The 18,634-nt window shown below is 62.6% G+C and overlaps 3 protein-coding genes across 8 annotated transcripts in view; 1 reads left to right on the top strand and 2 right to left on the bottom strand.

Annotated features, from left to right (window-relative positions):
* Positions 1 to 3,431, bottom strand: part of RNF213 (ring finger protein 213) — a 49,499-nt gene extending 46,068 nt beyond the window's left edge. For both annotated transcript variants that reach the window (XM_086762670.1, XM_086762671.1), the window contains exons 1-4: positions 3,098 to 3,431; positions 1,843 to 2,529; positions 985 to 1,166; positions 231 to 389 (exon numbers count right to left, since the gene is read on the bottom strand). In XM_086762670.1, coding sequence (XP_086618796.1) covers positions 231 to 389; positions 985 to 1,166; positions 1,843 to 2,529; positions 3,098 to 3,304 — 1,235 coding nt within the window. In that variant the 5' untranslated portion in view covers positions 3,305 to 3,431. The remainder of the gene's footprint in view (positions 1 to 230; positions 390 to 984; positions 1,167 to 1,842; positions 2,530 to 3,097) is intronic.
* A 3,986-nt stretch (positions 3,432 to 7,417) lies between these two features.
* SLC26A11 (solute carrier family 26 member 11) lies at positions 7,418 to 14,856 on the bottom strand. Of its 2 annotated transcripts, none has more exons than XM_086762699.1 (16): positions 14,556 to 14,856; positions 14,196 to 14,388; positions 13,916 to 14,001; positions 13,156 to 13,235; positions 12,220 to 12,362; positions 11,759 to 11,934; positions 11,544 to 11,616; positions 11,076 to 11,126; positions 10,685 to 10,745; positions 10,305 to 10,360; positions 10,049 to 10,189; positions 9,792 to 9,919; positions 9,281 to 9,380; positions 8,886 to 9,022; positions 8,518 to 8,590; positions 7,418 to 8,264 (listed from the first exon to the last, which is right to left on the bottom strand). In XM_086762699.1, exons 1-16 carry the CDS (start codon positions 14,733 to 14,735, stop codon positions 8,170 to 8,172), a joined length of 1,773 nt encoding a protein of 590 aa, XP_086618825.1. In that variant the 5' UTR covers positions 14,736 to 14,856; the 3' UTR covers positions 7,418 to 8,169. The 2 variants fall into 2 exon arrangements, with proteins under 2 accessions (XP_086618825.1, XP_086618827.1); XM_086762701.1 differs by having other exon boundaries at positions 8,886 to 9,019.
* A 70-nt stretch (positions 14,857 to 14,926) lies between these two features.
* On the top strand, positions 14,927 to 18,629 carry SGSH (N-sulfoglucosamine sulfohydrolase). 4 transcript variants are annotated; one of them, XM_086762698.1, is made up of 9 exons: positions 14,927 to 15,085; positions 15,324 to 15,484; positions 15,694 to 15,799; positions 16,332 to 16,482; positions 16,748 to 16,904; positions 17,209 to 17,290; positions 17,374 to 17,577; positions 17,975 to 18,080; positions 18,174 to 18,629. In XM_086762698.1, exons 1-9 carry the CDS (start codon positions 15,004 to 15,006, stop codon positions 18,379 to 18,381), a joined length of 1,257 nt encoding a protein of 418 aa, XP_086618824.1. In that variant the 5' UTR covers positions 14,927 to 15,003; the 3' UTR covers positions 18,382 to 18,629. The 4 variants fall into 4 exon arrangements, with proteins under 4 accessions (XP_086618824.1, XP_086618823.1, XP_086618821.1 ...); XM_086762697.1 differs by having other exon boundaries at positions 17,923 to 18,080; XM_086762695.1 differs by having other exon boundaries at positions 17,923 to 18,629.
* The last annotated feature ends 5 nt before the right edge of the window (positions 18,630 to 18,634 follow it).

Below are 18,634 nucleotides of genomic sequence, written 5' to 3'. Positions count from 1 at the left end.
TGATCTATGTACTTCATTTGTCATGCATGACTCTTTTTTAATAGAAATGGCAATTATTCTTTCAAGATCAAAATTTTACACTAGTTATCTCCGCTATGAAGATCCTTTGTAGCAATACCCGCCTATGGACATACAGCTGCAGCCCTACATCTTAAATGAGGTACCACACGGCATCCTGTTCCCCAGAGCCAAACCCCTCCTGCACCCGTGTGACTCAGGAGCATACTCACTTGGTGCAGTGCAGCTCACAAACGTTGTCCCTCCAGTGTGCGTAGGAAGAAATGCCTCCAGCCCTGATGAACACTTTGTCGGTCTCAGGGTTTAGCTTGAAGTCTTTGGACAATATTGCATGGAAATACACTGTAACTCCGTCACTTCGTCTCACAGAACTACAAGAAAGAATTAGAAAGAAAACAGATAATTTAATTTTTACTTTTTTTTTTAATATATAAATTGCACAGATCATGTATACACAACAAATATGACTTGAGCCACTAGCTTACTGGATGCAAGACCCATAAGCTCTGTCAGCACTTCACTCAAACTGATGCTACATAGGCGGCCTAGTGTAAAGCCCGGTGAAAAAAAGGAAAAATGGGTTCCTAAAGGCAGCAAGAAATGCTCTGGCCACATGTGTGTGGCAGGCATGATTGACGTGTGAAGCACATGTTGCTTGTGTGAGTAAGAAGTAAGAGGGCAATCTCTTTTTCTTCGTTCACCAGATACTCAAAAAGGTTCAAGTACCAAGCGTACCCCACTACCCGGCACATGAGCTGTGCTACAACTCCCAGTTAGATATTGGGTCTCTTTTGCATGAGCAGTAGTTTAACTCGGTTTTAAGGCAATTCTATTTCCACATATCCAAGATACACGCAGACCTAACCGTCGTGCTTCAATCCCCTGCCTCAGTCTGGAGTCCTCTAGTCCTCCTCACACCAAACCCTGTAAGTGGAGAACGCCGGGGAGCAGCAGCGGTGTTCCCACCTTTCTTTAATCTTATCCACGGGTTCCTGGTTCCTTTCTTGCTTTTTGTCCTTGTGACTGTCTCTTACAGCTGAAGCATAATCCTTTCTAGCAACCTCAGGTTCTTTAGTCTGACTTCTCTTCTCAGTTACTTCACGCACTTTCTCACTCGGGGTCGTCTTTTTCTCCTTTGTGTCTTCATTCTGCGATAGGAAGACAGGCAATGCCCAATTAAACAGCAGACTACGGAAGCACATCTGCAGAAATAACAGATATCCCTTCAGATGCCTGGGAATACCCAGAAATCATAGTAATACCAGCTAGCTTCATACTTCTGGAAATACTAATGCCTCACTAGGGAAGCGATCGCTTAAGGAAAATAATTCATGGACTGCAAGAGGAATTCAATCAACAAATATTGACCTGACAAGAAGTCAGGTCAATAAGTCATCAGTCGCCAGAAGACAGAGTGTTAAAAATATATATATATATATAGTATATATATATATATATATATATATATAAGCAACAGCAACTTACACCTTAACAGGTCTGTCTGTGAGTGGAGCATGGACACCTACAAAGCATGAAGATCTCCTCATCAGAGGAGATCCAACAGAGCTCACCGGAAGAGCTGCCCGGAGAAGAGGCAAGCTCACAGACCTTGGATAACTGAGCAACCACTCAGTGAGAGCGCTCTGCTAGAACCGACACACACAAGAGCAAAGCTCAGAACCCTTCACTGTGTTCCCTGCTCTCTCCCCCTAGCACCAGCCCCCTGCTCGTCAGCTTCACGCACAGCACAAACAAGGCCCAGTTACAGAGGGGAACTCGGCCCAACTCAGCCAAACACCCACCGGAGTTCACTCACACGCTTACCGTGGAAGTCGAACAGCTCACCGCCCGCCCCGTGTCTTCTTTATCCTTCCCAGCCTGCGAGCTTTGGACCACAGGTGGAGTCTTTGTGTCTTGGCTTTGACGTTCAGCACAAGGAGCTGCAGGCTCACTTTCAGTCGCCCCCGTACCAGGAGACAACCCACGGGAAACGCTCGCTCTCTCCCCTGTTGAGGCCAGTTTCTCACTGCTACCCGAGGACTGGGAATCTGGTCTGGTTTCTGGAGGCTGGCCAGTGTCAGGGGCACGACTGCCCCTTTCCACGTTACTCCTGACGGCTTCTCTGCACTCTGTGGTACTCCCGCCCCCCACCTGCTCCTCTGGGGCTGCAGAGCTTGGAGGTGGGGCTGTCACATTTTCCGCACTGCTCTGCTTTGGTGGGGTCATCACACCCACGCTGCTGTGGCTGCCTTCGGCAACCACTTCCAGACTTCCAGCTTCCGTTCCCAAGTGACCCAATGCCCTGTCACTTTCATGTGTGCCTCCGCTGTCACCAGCAAATACATCAGCACCCGGTTTGGTGACTTCACTCCCCGGGGTTTGGATTTCTTGTGGAACAGCACATGTACCAGGCAATTCTGTGGTTCGAGCTGGTGCTGGGCTTTCAGGAGGCAGAGAATCCTGCTGCCCAGAGCTGGAAGGACCTTTCTTTCTTCTTTTCCTCCTCCTTTTCTATGAGGGGAAAAAACAAAAGGGAACACCACAATGTCTGTTTATTCACTGGCAAAGAGAAACTCTTTGTCACCTCCTCCATTGCACCTCGTACCAACATCTTCCTGCTACGCTGGGTCAATGGGGAATGATCAGCAAGAAAAGGGACAAGACCAGCTGCCACCTTCTATAGTAGGTGAAATGCAAGTAACTCTTGAGAACTCTGCAGTTTTAATATTCAAGACTTTCCCAGCAGGAACACAGAGCAGCGCTGAGCACGATGCTCTTTAACAAGACCAGACCAATTACTAAGGTCAATTCTGTACTGTTTCCCTCAACGCAGCAAAGGTGCTGTTAGGGGGAGCTGCACCACTCAGCACATGAGCGCTCCATGTACGCAACACTTAACGTCAGCAGATACATCTACGCTTTGCCTAGGAACACAGCCTGCATCCGGATGCTGCTGCTGGCTAAAGGGATTCGTGGCCATGCAGCCCAGCTGATGCAGCTTTACAAGAAAGCAGCAAGTTACCAGCCACTCCCGCTCCTCAGCACTGACAACCCTCAGCACTGACAACCCAGCACTTACCCTCTTCCGTGACTTCTCAGAAGAATCAGCAGCCATGCACTGAGGTGCAGTCTCTAAGGAAACACTTGGAGCTGTTACATTCTCCAGCAGCGATGCTTCCTCTTCCTCCTCCTCCTCCTCCTGTGTTTCTGTAGAGGAAGGAGGCCCACCTGCAGCGCATTCAGGTGTGGTCTCAGCAGTACTGATCAGAGCTCTTGCATTCTCCATCAGCGATCCTCCCTCCTCCTCCTTTGTTTCAGTGTTGGAAGAAGGCTCACCAGCACCTTCTTCTTTCACATCTCCTCCAGGCTCTGCTTCTGTATCAGGGACTGGAGCGAGCTTCTCATCTCTTCTTTCTGCAATGGGGTTCATTGTTAAGTCAGCGAGTCAGGAAAGAAAACAGTTCTCAGCTTCTGGTGAGCAAGCAGGGTCCGCTACTGGCTAAATGTATCAGCCAAACACACAGGAGCCGCTTTGTTGTTCGCTGTTCGCAGCTACCACTAGCCACAACACTATCCTCCCTAGCGCAGCCTCCTTCCCTCTCCAAGGCCCCTGCAGACAGTAACAGAATAACTGAGATAAGGCAGCGCTGTACTGAGGTACTGATCTGTCCCTACCCTCCCTCCAGCTAACACGCTACTGGCCCAAGCAGCAGGTGCTGGGAACCACAACTGCCTGACGAAACGCTCAAGGGCCCCTGAGATGTGCAGCGACAGTACAGCAGCACTTTCCCAGCTTTCTGGACTGGCTGCGTGACATCTACCACGCAGCTGAGTGTTGTGTCCAGGAAGACATTGGAAACTCCCTTTTTATCCTCAACAGTTTTCTCCAGTCCTTAAAACCTGTGAAGAGGCAGCTCAGATCTGTATCAGGCATCAGAGCACATCTCTACCTTCTGCAGACCTGTTTCACAGGCTCTTCAGCACTGCCTCTGCCCCAATTTTGAGAGCTTTTAACCTCTTTGAGCGTAGAGCAACCACACCAAGACACACTGATTTCCTCTGGACATTTTTGGGAGCAGCAGTACAAAAATCACAGTGAAGGTAGCTCACAGCCCCTTTGAGTATTATAGTGCAAAGGCTGCATCGTGCTTAATGACAGCAGATTGTTTTGTACCTGAAGCAGGCACCCTTTCCAATAGTGTTTCACATCAAATTTACTATTATACCATTATCTGAAGAGTTTAAACTCTTCCCTGAGCTTTTCCTGCTCCTCAGTGACTCTGCTGACAAGGCTCAACCTGCAGACATTTACCTGGTGGAACTCCCTGGTCCCTCAGACAGGGAGCATATTTAACCCACTAGAGTACTACAACTCCTTCCACCACCTTTAATCATTGCCAGAAGCGGGGACAAAGCTTTTGGACCACCAGAACAGATGCTTTGGATGTTTTTCCTACAGCATTTAAGAGCTGGAGATCCTGGGTTTGTTACCTTGCCACTCTGGATTGCAGAGGGCTTTCCTCAGAACTGCTCCTGTCAGAACTACAGCAGCCTGACTCTGATTTAGTGTATTCTTTTAGATTCCTACTTCTTCATATGAACAAACCAAAAGCAATTCTGGTGGCCCAGGTCGTTCTCTCTTTAACCAAATAAAGGATTAGAAAATGTTTCCCCCAGTGTAACTGCATTAATTGTGTATTTCATTCTGTTACTCTTCGTAGAGACAGAATTAGCGTGTTGTCAAACAGAAATTAAGGGAGTGAATTCTAAGCCTAGCAATAAGCTGAAGATAGGAAATTCTGGTTCAAGAGGGATTAGACCAGTCTTTGTAATACAACATTCCATGAAACTGGCACCAGTTCACTGGCGAAACATAAACTAGTTCAACACCGGAGATCTGAGCGCAGAGAATGTGTGTAGGAGGGGTCAGCGACTGACTCGCTTCTCCCTGCATCTCCCACCAGCCACTGCAAGCGAGGAAAACTCCGTTTCTGGCCAGCAGTGCAAGGGAAGGCTGGGACAAGGGCAGCACGTAATGACCGGGCCAGAGCAGAGCTGCCCAGAGCTGCACGAGCACCGGGGCAAAGAGCAGAACCGGGGGACGCCGGCAGCCTGGGGTCACCGCGCAGCCCCAGGGCACGCCAGCAGCCTGCTCCAGCCAGCCCCCCGCACCGCGTCCCCAGCTCCCCCTCACCGCACCCGCCTACCTGCATCCTCGTCCCCGGCGAGGGGAGCCAGCCGCGCCTCGCACCTGCTGCACGAACCGGGAGAGCCATCCCCAGAAACACAGCGGCACGCGCCGCGCCGCATGTCCGCCAGCCGCTAGCTCTGCGGTAAGCTTTTCGGAGCCGGGGAGGGAAAGAAGGACGGGGCAGAAGGAGAAACACAAGCGTTAGCGCGAAGTAACCAACCCGCCCCAACGGCCTCCTCCCGGCTCGGGCTGGCGTCCAGGGAGCAAACCCCGAGGCCCAGCAGCAAGGCCCGCAGCCGGGCCCGCCGTCCCGCAGCCGCACCAGCTCACGGGGAGGGGAGCGGGAAACCACAAACCCTTCGAAAAATAAACAAATAAAAATTGCTACACTACTCTGCACAGCGCTTTGTAAAATTAAAGGCGTTTGGGAACGCACCAGACCCGGCAGGGCAGCACGGCCCAGCGGGCCCGGACCGAGCCATACCCCGACGCCAAGGGCGGGCTCCCGGACAGGGCCTAGCCCCGGAGGTCCGCAGGGTGCGGGTGCGGGTGCGGGTGCGGGTGCGGGTCTCGCCGGGAGCGGGGGGGCGGTGCGGGGGCGGGCGGAGCGGAGGCCGCAGCCTCCCCTGCACCGCCCGAGGCGCGGGCGGGGCTGGCCCTTGGGCGGAGCCTATATGCAAATGAGGTTCTAACTCCCGCCTCTCCCGGGTGGATGGACCAATGGCGTGGCGAAGGGAAGGCGGAATGCAAATGAGGCCCGTGAGCGGCGGGCCAGCGGGCAGGGGGCGGGGCTGCCTGCGGCGCCCAGCCTGCGCGGGGGGGGGCCGGGGGCACCGGCGGGGGGGTGAGGGATGACCATGGGGGTCCCGGCTGCAGCGGGAGGAGAGAGGAGGGGCGCGCCGGGGGGTTGGGGCGCACCGGGGGGGGGCTGCAGCGGGGCCCAGAGCCCGGCAGGCGAGGCCCCCTCCGCCCCGCCCCGCCCGCACCGGAGCCCCCCGCAAGCCCATGCCCCGTGTCCCGGCCCGGCCCGCAGCGCTGCCCCGCCGCCCCCGGCAACGCAACTCACCGCCGGGCCGGGGACCGGCACCCGCAGCACCCGCCCCGCCGAGCCGCCCGGCAAAGTTTCGCTTTTCCGCCGAGCCGCCAAGTTTCGTTTCTGGGACGTCACCGCCTCCGCCCCCACCCCGCGCCCCCCACCCCGCTCCCGGGCCGGCCGGGCCGGCGGTGCTCAGCAGCTCCCAGCCGTCCAGCAAAGCCCCCTCTCTTTCCCACTTTTGGCTGGTGGGCTGGAGCCATAGCGACCCCCCAGCGCTGCCTGCTGCAGGAACCGTCACGAACGGACTGCCGCGGCTGCTGGAGCGGGGGCCGCGGGCTGCTGCTAAACCCAAACGACCCTTCTGCCAAACGCCTGTGGCCCCCGGACAGCGCAGGGACACGGGACAGGGCCGTGCTGGAAGAACGCATCCTCCTGCGGGGTCCAAGCGCCGGAAGTGGGGATGCTACCGTCACCCCGTCCCGCATCCAGCCGGGACCGAGCTGAAGACCTGAGCTTCACTAGCACTCACACGCTCGCTCGCACACGCAGGCCTGAGCACACACGTTATTTACACACGACTGGCCCTTTTTACCCCCGTACCTCTTTTCCCAGTCCTGCTGCTCCCAGCGTCCCCGGGCAGGGGGTTACCCGAGCCCCCTCCTGCCGCCGTCCCGCCGAGCTGCTCTCGGGGCGCGCAGGGCTGCAGCCACCTGCCACGCGAGACGTGAGGAGAAACGGGTCGAATCCGCTCCGGCTCTGCGCTGGTCGCTCCTTGGCCGGGGAGATGGATGGACAGCTGGACGGACGGGAAGAGAGGGCACGTCTGGCCTTCCAGTTCTGCAAAAGCTTATCTGCTACCGGTGCAGCAGGGAACTGGTCACCCCGTGCTGCTCGGCTGCGCAAACAAACGCTCCTCCAGCCGCGGGACCTGCTGGCCCCGGCAGCTTTGTGGCTCCCGGCACCTCTGCTGCCGCTGCAAACCCTTCGACGGCTTTGGCAGGAGGAGCTGTGCCCGAGCGCGCCTCCGGGCGCTGTGCAATTGGGCAGCCTGAGCCTGGTTTCGGTTTCTTTTCCTCGGTTTGCTCAGCAGCGCCCAGAAATTAGAGCCTAATTTTTCCTTCCCACACAAAAAGAAAAAGCTTTCCCCAAAGGACGGCAGGGATCACGCTGACTCATTCGCAATTACTGCTTTATTACGCCCTCCTTACGGCGGTATCAGCCAGGGGCGGGTCAGGAAAACTGCTTTCTCCGGAGCCGTGCCCCACAGCCCCACTGCCCGACAGCTCCGTTGCTTCTGGCACCCATTTCACAGCACGGCTGGCATCACCGCGCCTGGCCCCTCGGGTGCCAGGAGTCGGGCGAGGGATCCGTACGAAGGTAAATCACCAACGCTTTTCCTCTCCCAGCAGCACGAGGTGGGGAGCTGCTCCTCGGGCTTGGAGGGCAGCGCCAGCACCCTTGGAACTCGCTTTGGCAAGAGTATGCTCTGCGTCAGAGTTCAGGAATAAAAAAAAAGTCTCCAGAACTAAAACAGCTGATTTAAAAAGACAGTAGATTCGAGGATGGGGAAGGCCTGGAGGAGGAATGGCTTTTTCCTGGTGACCGTCACAGGGAACGGTTTTGCCCCACTACTCCCTACCGCGGACCATCTGCCCTTGGCCTTGTTCTGCCCTCCTGTGCGTGGGACACGGGACAGTCCCAGCCCCGCCGGGCCTCCCACCCCCGCAGCTGCCCAGGAGGCAGGACCGGGACAGGCGGCTCCATGGAGGCTGCTGGTCGGATGTCAGCAGGGTGTTGGTCGGATGTCAGCAGGGTGTTACAGATGCCACTCTGCGTGGCACAGGACGTACAGCCCCGGCGTGACTGCAGGCGAGAAGGCAGCGAGGAGAGGCTGCCCCTGAGGTGGTCCCGGCGGCTCCTCTGCTCACTGGATGAGCCCCGTGGGCAGCAGCGAGCCCTCGCTGGCGCTGGCGAAGGGGGTTGCCCCGCCGACCCCCGGCTCCGCTCCTCCGCACCGCTCTGAGCCAGGCAGGGGGAGACGCAGGACAGCAAGTTAAGCCAAGGCTTGCCACGGACCCCCGATGCCAGGGTGACCCCACTCTCCGGAGGGGCTTCTGCTCGCCTTCCCAGGAGCCAGGCCCCCGCAGCCCCCGCGCTGCAGCTTTGGGGCCGGAGGAAGGCCAGACTCGCAGGCTCGTCTTCCAGAGCCCCACTCAGCGGCAGCCTGGGGCACCCCAGCCCCGGAGACCGCCGGGGCAGCCCAGAGCCTCACCTGCCTCCTCCCGGCTGGGGAAGTGCTGGAATCCTTCTAAGTCTGCAGACAGCAGGACTTGGAGAACGGGGTCCTGAGGGCAGAGAAACCCGGGCTGGGGGAGGCTGCTGCCGGCCACTTCCCGTCTCTCTGGTGCTGTGAGCCCCCCGCCAGCCCGGGGCAGAGGATGCAGCCCTTCCCCGCCGCCCCGCATCCCACAGTCGGGCTCAGATGCCGCAGCCTCCACCTCTCTGAGGGGAAGGGGCCACCAGAAGAGGCAGCAGCTGCCCCATGGGCGCAGAGCCTCCCCGGGGAGCCGAGCTGCCGGCTGGCACGGGGAGAGGGAGCGGGTCCCGGCAAAGGGCCAGCCGAGGCGGCGTCCCACGTACCTGCAGGCTGCAGAAGGCCAGCGAGAGGCCGTGCTTGCGCAGCTCCTGCAGCAGCTCTGCCAGCCCCACCACCACCGTGTAATCGATGCTACTGATGTGGCGACAGTCCAGGATGATGGAGCGTGGTGGAGATGCTGCTGGAAGAAGAGCAAACGTACAATCACATCCCTGACAAGTCCAGAAGGACATAGCCCTTAGACCCAGAGCCACAGCTGGAAAGGGTGAGACAGCCTTGGGCGGTGGTCCCCACCACAGGGAAGCTGCGCTGGCTCTGCTTGCACCCACAGCTCGCAGGGCCAGGCAGCACTTGCCACCCGCCCCCAAGAAGTGATCCAGGTGGGCACCGGGTTACAGCCGGCCCCCAGGACAAGGCAGCGGGCCGGGGGGCACCGTACCTGCCAGAGCCTGGCTGCACACGGCGTCCCGGAGGCACTCGACGGCTGGGAAGTGCAGGCTGCTGCCCGGCTGCACGAGGAGCACGTCCCCCTCCAGCACCTGCACAAGACCCCGGAGAAGGGGGACAAGTCACGGGGAGCCCGAGGCTGTGACCATCCCCAGGCGGGGACAATTGCCCGTGTGACAAAGCAAAGCGCCATCCTTCCTGCTGGCAGGGGACACGCAGGAGCCCGCATCCCTCAGGGAAAGCCTCCTCCTGCACACACCCCGGCGTCGGCAGGAACAGGGACAGCAATGCCTCCCTCTCCTGCTCTCAGCTCCGGGGATGCCCCTTTCCTCACGCTCCATGAAAGGGGTCCCAGCAGGCTGGGGACACGGGGTAGGGTGGGAGCAGGACAGAAGCATCCTGCCCCCCAATGCCTCGCTGCCCCTGCAGAGCCCTGTCCCACCCCCCCGCTCCCTGGCGAGCCCAGCTGGCCCCGCTGCATCCCAGGGAGGTGTGGATCCCACCTTTATTGGGGGCCTGGCGATGGAGTAGAGGAGGAGCATCCCTGAGACCAGCACCCCGGCCACGATGCCATACTGGACCTCCCAGAAGCAGAGCAGGAATGTCACGCAGAGGGGCACAAGGTCCAGCCCTGCAAGAGACAGGACCCAGCTCAGCTGCGCCTTGTCCGCGCACCACAGGGCCCTCCGGGACAGCGCCCGCTCTTCAGGGAGAGCCGGGTTGTGTCGGGGGATCGGCCGCCCCCAGCTCCTGCCCTCACTCTTAACCCGCCAGAGCGTCCTGAAGATCCCAGCATCGAACATGGGGACCACGGCCGAGATGATGACGGCGGCCAGCGCCGCTTTGGGGATGTAGTAGAAGAGCGAGGTGAGGTACGCCAGAGACAGCAGGACCAGGGCGCCTGCGGGAGATGGGGAGCACCTGAGCCACGGGGCCCCCACCGCCGGGGTGCTGGGGGGAGCAGATGCTGGGCACGGGGCCTGAGGAGCAACCCACGGTGGGGTGGGGGGCTCTACCTGTGACGAGCCCTCCTGCCGGGGTGCAGACGCCCGATTGCGCGTTCACCGCTGTCCTGAAATGCAAAGGAACACGCTGTCCCGGGCTGCACCGGGGCTGGCAGGGCCCGCAGCTGCTGCCCCACCCGCTGCCCACCCAGGAAAACCACCCACCCTGTCAGACCCCACCAGGGAGAAACACGAACAAGCCCGGACGGCAGGGCACACGTGGTGGGAGGGAAGGTTGCCACAGGACCCCTCCCAAGGTGGGCAGCTGGGGACCAGGACACGAGCTCAGGGTCCACACAACCTTCCACCCAAGATCTTGCAGAGCCCCCTCACCGCACAGCCCCAGCGAGCGTCCTGCGGGCTGGGGCTCCGCTCCCCCTCCTGCTACCCACCGGCCAAAGCTGCCCGTGATGGGATACGACGACACGAAGGAGCCCAGGATGTTGGCGAAGCCTGCAGTGGGGAAGGAGAGGGGCTGGGGATGCAGCAGCTACGGGAGGCACTGCCAGGGCTGCAGGGCTGCTCCGTGCCCCGTCATCACCTCCTCCGTCCCCAGGCTGGTACCCAGGGCCGGACCAGTGCCTGTCCAGCCCTGTGAGCCGGGCTCAGGCTGCTCTGGAAATTGCTAAGCTGTGAGAAAGGCTGGGGGGGCACCATGCAAGATAAGAAAAGGTAAAACTGCAGGAAATGTAGGACTGCTGAGCTGGGGATCTCTGGGAGCTCAGGGGCTGCGGGACACACGGATCCCCAGCCCCCCCCTGCCCACTGCGAGCGGCCTCTTACCCATCGCCAGCAGCTCCTGGTTGGGGTCAATCCTGTAACCGTTCTGCGAGGCTGAAAGGAGACAAGCGGCATTGCCCAGAGCTTCCCGCAGGCACAACCTGCCATGCACGCGGAGCGGGGCCGGCAGTGCCCGGGACAGCTGTGGGACCCCGTTCCAGCACCCACCCCATCCTAGCACCCCCCAAACAGCCCAATACAATTCCCAGCTCCTGCGCAAACTCCATCATGCAAACGCAGGACCCCCCAGCCCCCTCCCCAGTCAGAGATGGGGCAGCCGCCTGGCTGGGGGAAGGGGGTCAGCAGCACCCGCAGGACCCCTCCTGCCAGCCCACACAGTGAACTGGGCTCAGCACGGGCAGCCCAGTCCCTCCCACCGCCCCCATGGGAACAGTAACGTCCCCCACACCCCAAGCCCCCTGCAGAGACCCCTCCTGCGGGCGCAGGCGCGGGAGCCTGGCGCAGCCGTACCAAAAGCCTTGGCAATCGCAACGGTCTCCAGCAGGCCCATGAGTGGGACCACGGCCAGCCCGACCCCCATGTCCTGGGAGGGAAGGACACAGTGAGCATGGAGGGACGAGGGCTGCCCCGCAGCAGAGCCTCCTCCTGCTGCGTGGGGAGCCAGCAAACGCAGGAGCCAACAGCCCGCGGGGAGCCCAGCCTCCGCCGGCCAGCCTGGCACCCACCTCCACCATGCTCCCGAAGGGGACGGTGCCGTTGGGTGCAGCCACGGAGAAGCGCGGCAGCCGGAAGGCAGGGAGGCCCTGGGGGATGCTGCCGGTGAGCGTGAGTGGCTGGGAGCCCGTCACCTGGAAGGAGTAAGCAACCAGGCCAGCAAACAGGACTACGAGGGCATTGCGTGCTGCAGCGGAAAGAGCGACCGTGAAAACCCGCCTGGAGCCCAGGGTGGCAGGAGGGACCGCAGGAGGCGGGTACCCAGGCTGCCAAGGGCTTGCGAGCCTTAGGAGGGGGCATGCACAGCAGCAGGACCATCCCTGGGACTTTGTCCTCCCCGACCCACCTCCAGGTCTCAGCTCCTGCTGACCTGGGCTTTACCAGTTTTGGGCTGTCTCTTCCCTGCCCAGAAGAGACGGGACCCCAGGAGGGACGGTGACGGGAGGGGAGAGGGCAGGGATGGCCAACGCACCCGTGGCAGAGGTCCAGACGATCAGGTAGCTGACCCTGGCAGCCAGCGGCTCCGCACGGGCCGCTCGAGGCAGGCGGCTCCTCATGGCCCGGAGCCCTGCCAGCACGGCCAGGCAGGCCAGCCCCAGGATGGTGTCCCCAGCCCTGCAACACGGCACCACAGCGTCAGCCCAGACATGCTGCTGGGCACAGGAGAGCTGCTGCAAAGCCCCGCGGGAGGAAGAGCGCGTGCCCGGGCATGCACAGCGGCTGGCAGGAACGCTGCCGGCACCTCCGCACCACCGCAAAAACGCGTCGCCTCCCTGGGGGCAGCAGGCGAGGCAGGAGGGGGTGTCCCCAAGCCAACGGTACAACGCTGATGGGTTTCTGGGCTCTCCATAAACAGGGAGGAAGGTCCCCTGTGACAGGCAGAATCCGTGCGGCAGGATCTGCCTTCTCCTGCGCCCGCTGCTGCCCCTCACAGCCAGGCAGGGAGGTCTTCTACCGGCTCTGACGAAGCTGACCCTGCTGTGTATGAAATCCAGGCTGCGGCGCAGACCCCGAGCCATGGGTGCAGCTAACAGGAGCAGGCGGGGGGCACAGGCATGCCTGAGCTGCCTCTGGGGCTGTCAAAAATTGGAGGAGGATGCATGACACAGGCAGTCCCAAGGATGTGCCTCGGGCTGGCAAAGCCCTGGTGTACCTAACCGGGAGCAGAAAACTGGACAAGCATCCCCCATCCTTCCCCTTCGGCAGCTTGGGAGCCCATGCCCTCCCTCATCTTCAAATTTCCAGCTCCAGCAGAAATGGCTGAGAAGAAGCACTTGTGTCACAGCCCTGGGCAGGGACCGAGAAACCGGTCCAAGGTGTGACCAAAGAGACGGGGAGCGAAGCAGCAGAGCCCACACCCCACAGCTGCAGGGGGACGGAGCAGCGCTGGCACGAGGACGGTGCTGACCTGGTCTCCCCGATCCTCCGCAGCGTCTCATACACCTGCAGGAAAAACTGCCGAGGGATCCCCTGCAGCCCCAGGATGTTCTGTGCAGGAAGACAAAGCCTGGTGAGAGCCCGGCACAGCCCCAGCTGCCGGGAGCACGGGGGCTCAGCCCTGCCCGGGACCCCGGCAGAGCTCCTCGGTGACCCCGCCATGTTCCCACAGCCCTTTCCCTGCTTGGCTCCGTGCAGGCTCAGAGACACCGGGAGCAGCGGCAAGGGCCCAGCGCCTTCGCAGCAGCCCCTGCTGCGACCGCAGCCATTAGCCAACACCGGCCCGCTGGTTCCTCGCCCAGCCTGACACCATCTCCCAGTCTCTGATTTTGGTTAACCACAAAGGAAGCGTTGCAGCCCCAGAGGAGCCAGAGGGCCCTCAGGTCCCCGAGATACCAGCGAGGGACCAGCGGAGCCACAAACCCATTGTGCCTCCCGTCGCTGCAAACCCACCCTGCCGAGAGAATCACCCAGCACCTCCTGCAAGTGACCAAACCACACGTCCTGGTTTCACTGGTGTCCTCCAGCACCTGGTCACGGGCAGAGGGGCTCAGCTTGGTCTGCTCAGAGCAGAGCGCTCAGGGACGCACTAGAGCCGCTGGCAGGGGGACCCGTGCCCCTTTGGGGCTCCCTCCTCTCACACCGAGCACATCGCCCAGCCCGGTGCTGAACATCCCGGCTCTGCAGCTCACCCGGCTCCAGGAGGGCACGGGCAAGGCGTCAGACCCTACCTTCACCTGGTTGAAGCTAATGGTGATGGAAGCAGCCGATGTAAACCCTTTAATGACCGGGCAGGAAATGAAGTCCAGAAGGAAACCTGCGCGGGACAGGGGGCACTAACCACGCTGCTGGCCCCGACGGGGAGCACAGGGCGTTTGCACGCACACAGAGCTGTCACAAGCCGTAGCAGGACAACCCCAGTGTTTCGGAGAGCACGGGGGGGGACACACAACTATGGGATGTACAGTGATATTCTAACAAATACAACCATGCGTGGCAGCAGCGTCTCACCGAGGTGCAGGAGCCCCATGGCCAGCTGGATGCAGCCGCAGAGGAAGGCGAGCAGGATAGCATAGACAGGCTCGTGGAAGGCGTAAGAGGAGACCAGCAGCGACATGATGGCAGTGGGACCCAGCGTCACGTCCTTGGCGGTGCCCAGGAAGCAGTAGACAAAGCAGCCCATGAAGGAAGAGTAGAGGCCGTACTGTGCGGGGACAACAGCAGCCCTGGCACCGCGCCGGCAGCCGGGAGAGGCCAGACACCTCCCGGCTGAGCGGGGCTGGGCTGCCGTCGGGTCCTCCCGGAGCCCGCAGCCCGCAGCCTCCTGCCCCGGGAGACGGGCACAGCCCGGGCCGGGGGGCTGCCACCCACCTGGAGGGGCAGCCCGGCCACCTCGGCGTAAGCCAGGCCCTGCGGCACGGCGGTGAGCCCCACGGTCAGGCCGGCCAGCAGGTCCAGCTGCAGCCAGGCCAGGGAATAGCGCGGGAGCCAGCGCAGGACCGGCAGCCTCCTCCGCACCCTCGCCCAGAGCCGGGCACCCGGCGCCGGCATGGCCGGGACAGCGAACCCCCGCCCGGCCGCCTCCAGCCCCCTCCGGCCCCGGCCCGGCCCGCGGGGTGCGGGGCTGCCGGCGGTGCGGGGCTGTGCGGGAGCCGCCGGGGCCGCCCCGTTCCCTGCCGCGGCGGCCGGCAGCTCCGCCCGGGCCGGATCTGAGCCGCGGGGGCCGCCTCATGTGACCGGGGCAGAGGAGGAGCCGGGGCGGCCGGAGGAGCCGCCGAGCGCCGCCGCAGCTGCCGGTTCCGGTGGCGCTGCCGGTGCCATGGGGCTCTGGGCGCTGGCGCTGCTGCTGGGGGCGCTCCGCATCGGCGGGACGCCGGCCCGCAACGTCCTGCTCCTCCTGGGTGAGCGCCGGTGCCGGTCCCGGCTCCGCGCCCGCCGCCCCCAGCCCTGGGCGCGTCCCGTGGGCAGGGGAGCGCCCCGGGGGTCCCGCTGTGCCCCCGCTGCTGGGACGGTCACCGCAGCCCAGGGATGCCCCGGTGTCGTCGGTGTCCCCTGGGCTTTGCCCCCCCGCGTGGTTCGGGACACGCCGGGGGTCGGGCCCGGTGCTGCGGGGCTCACCCCGCACCCCTCCCGCTGCAGCAGATGACGGCGGCTTTGAGAGCGGCGCCTACAACAACTCGGCCATCCGGACACCCAACCTGGACGCGCTGGCCCGGCGCAGCGTGGTCTTCCAGAACGCCTTCGCCTCCGTCAGCAGCTGCTCGCCCAGCCGCGCCAGCATCCTCACCGGCTTACCCCAGGTAGGGGCACCCGCGCCGCCGGGCTGGGGGCTGCCGCTCTGCGGTGGGCGCTCGGAGCCAGCGCGGTTACAGCACGGTCACGGGACGCGGCCATCCCCCCGTGCCCACCGACCCACGCTCTCCCCTGCCCCCCGACCCGATTCCCATGCTGCTGTTTTGGGAGCAGGCTGGCAGCCATTGCCCAATGCCTTGTGTCCCCCCGCCTGCAGCACCAGAACGGGATGTACGGCCTGCACCAGGACGTGCACCACTTCAACTCCTTCGACAGCGTGCGGAGCTTGCCCCAGCTGCTCAGCCAAGCAGGCGTCCGGACAGGTAGGGAGCCAGGGCAAGTGACACGGGTGGGGGGACCCCCCGCTCCATGCACCGAACCCCTTTGGGCACAAGAGCCTGACGGGTGGCCCGCCTGCGAGCTAGGCAGCGCCGACGGAACCCGTGCCCATGCTGCGTGCACCTGGGCTTCACTTTGTCCCCCCCAGCTGCTGCCCTTCCGTCCTCGTTACACGTCACTTTCACGTCTGTTCCTCGTCCCGCGCCTCCCTGCTTCCCAGGCTCTCACAAGGCTCGTGCTTGACCCAAACTTCCACCCGGGCCGTTTGGCTGCTCTGTGGGGCAGCGTGGTCCCCGGCTGTCCCATTTCCCAACCAGATGTGCAGGAGCCTCTGCAACCCGCAGAAGCATTTGGAGAAGCCAGCAGCATCCTTCACTCTCAGCAGCATTTGCTGAGCGCAGCCGGTGCTGCGGCAGATGAGCTGCAGCAGCCCCCAGCGAGGATTCGGCAGCAGCAGCCAGCGTCCTGCCCCCGCGCCCCGCTGCTCCTGGCACACCGCGGGTCTGCATTTTGCAGGGATAATTGGGAAGAAGCACGTTGGGCCCGAGGCTGTCTACCCCTTCGACTTCGCCTACACAGAGGAGAACAGTTCGGTCTTGCAGGTTGGGAGAAACATCACTCGCATCAAAGCGCTCGTCCGGCGGTTCCTGCGCAGCCAGGACGAGAGGTGAGACGGACCCCACAGCCCTGGGGCAGGCTGCGAGGGGGCACGGAGAGGAGATGGAAACCGGCTTCACTGAAGATATGTCTCCATGTCCCAGCTGGTCAGAAATAGGAAGGGACACTTTGTCTCTGGGCCAGCCCAGATCCAGCAGCCCAGATTAGGTGGGAGTCCTCCCGCCGACCCCGGCTCAGCCCTGCACAGCCCAGGGAAGGTCTCGGAGAGCGCAGGCAGCCCTTTGCTACAGAACCTCCACTCTTTCCATCTCCAGGCCTTTCTTCCTCTACGTGGCCTTCCACGACCCGCACCGCTGCGGGCACTCCCAGCCCCAATATGGGGCCTTCTGTGAGAAATTCGGCAACGGAGAGAGCGGCATGGGCTGGATCCCCGACTGGAAGCCACAGCTCTACCGGCCGGAGCAAGTGCAGGTGGGAGCCCGTGGGGCCGCGTGGGGCTACAGGGGGCTGCGCGGGGCCGTATGGGGGCTGCGTGGGGCTATAGGGGGCTACGTGGGGCTATAGGGGGCTGCATGGTGCTATAGGGGGCTGCGCAGGGCTGTATGGGGGCTGCAGGCAACTGAGCCTCCGCCAGAGCCAGGGGGGCAGGGGACTGGCCCCCACCTCAGTCGCTGCCATCAAGGTTATGGGGCGAGAGCTGGCGAAGGCCACCCCAGCGCACCCGCAACCTCCTTCCCCATGGCTGCCACGCACCACTTTCCCTTTCTCCGTTTAGGTCCCCCACTTCGTTCCAGACACGCCGGCCGCGCGGGCGGACCTGACAGCCCAGTACACGACCATCGGGCGCATGGACCAAGGTAGGGGCCGCGGGGGCCAGGCTGGCACCGGTGAGCGCTGTGGTCCCTCCCGCCCCGCCTCAGCTCTGCCCCTCCGTCCGCAGGGATCGGGCTGGTCCTGGAGGAGCTGCGGCGTGCCGGCTTCCAGAACAGCACGCTGGTGATCTACACCTCCGACAACGGCATCCCCTTCCCCAGCGGCAGGACCAACCTCTACCGGTCGGGCACCGCCGAGCCCCTGCTGATCTCCTCCCCCGAGCACAGCGAGCGCTGGGGACAGGTCAGCCAGGCCTTCGCCTCCCTCCTGGGTAAGAGCCCGCGACCCCCCGGAGGGAGCAGAGGGGCGCAGAGCTGTGCTGGCGGGGCGTGAGCTGGTCTCCACCCTCCCCACGCCAAAACTCGGGGTCCTGTCCCAGGAGACAGCCTGCAGCCCTCGGCATTGGCACGGCCGGCCCCGGGAAGGGAGAGGAGGCACAACGGAGCAGCAGGGTCCCCTGCAGGGACGTCATCCCCGGGCTCAGCTTGGCAGCTCGTCCCAGGACCCCCCGCAGCCCACGCGGCCGCAGACCCCGGGGACCTTTCTGCCCCTCTCAGGGGCTGAGTTTCCTCCCACAGGCACCAGCCCATCCTCTCGCCCTTTCCTTCCCCTCCAGATCTCACGCCGACCATTTTGGACTGGTTCTCCATCCCCTACCCTTCCTACAGCATCTTTGGCACGAAGCGGGTGCAGCTCACCGGGAAGTCTCTCCTGCCGGCGCTGGAGGCGGAGCAGCCCTGGGCCAGCGCCTTCAGCAGCCAGAGCCACCACGAGGTGACCATGTTCTACCCCATGCGAGCCGTCCAGCACCAGCAGTTCCGCCTCATCCACAACCTCAACTACAAGATGCCCTTTCCCATCGACCAGGACTTCTACGTCTCGCCCACTTTCCAAGACTTGCTCAACCGCACCAGGGCCGGGCAGCCGACGCGCTGGAACAAGACCCTGCACCAGTACTACTACAGGGACCGCTGGGAGCTCTTCGACTGCAGCCGCGACCCCGCCGAGAGCCAGAACCTGGCCACTAACCCCCGCTACGCCGCCGTCTTCCAGCAGCTCCGCGCGCAGCTCCTGAAGTGGCAGTGGGACACGGGTGACCCCTGGGTGTGCGCCCCCGACGCCGTCCTGGAGGAGAAGCCGAGCCCCCAGTGCCGGCCGCTGCACAACGAGCTGTGAGCGTCTGCCGTCCCCCACTGCCGTGGGACGGTCATATCGCAGCCGCCGCCTGGCCCTGGAGCATCCGGGGATCCTCGTGCCTTTATTTTCAGCCAGAGGAGCCGCGGGGCCAAGCTGCTCCCCAATAAAGCCTCTGGAGGAGCGGTCTCCGT

The sequence above is a fragment of the Chlamydotis macqueenii genome, chromosome 18 (assembly GCF_036417535.1).
Source record: "Chlamydotis macqueenii isolate bChlMac1 chromosome 18, bChlMac1.mat, whole genome shotgun sequence".
Lineage (NCBI taxonomy): Eukaryota > Metazoa > Chordata > Aves > Otidiformes > Otididae > Chlamydotis > Chlamydotis macqueenii.
Note: the sequence above shows the minus strand (reverse complement) of the source record. Positions and strands in the feature narration are given on the sequence as shown.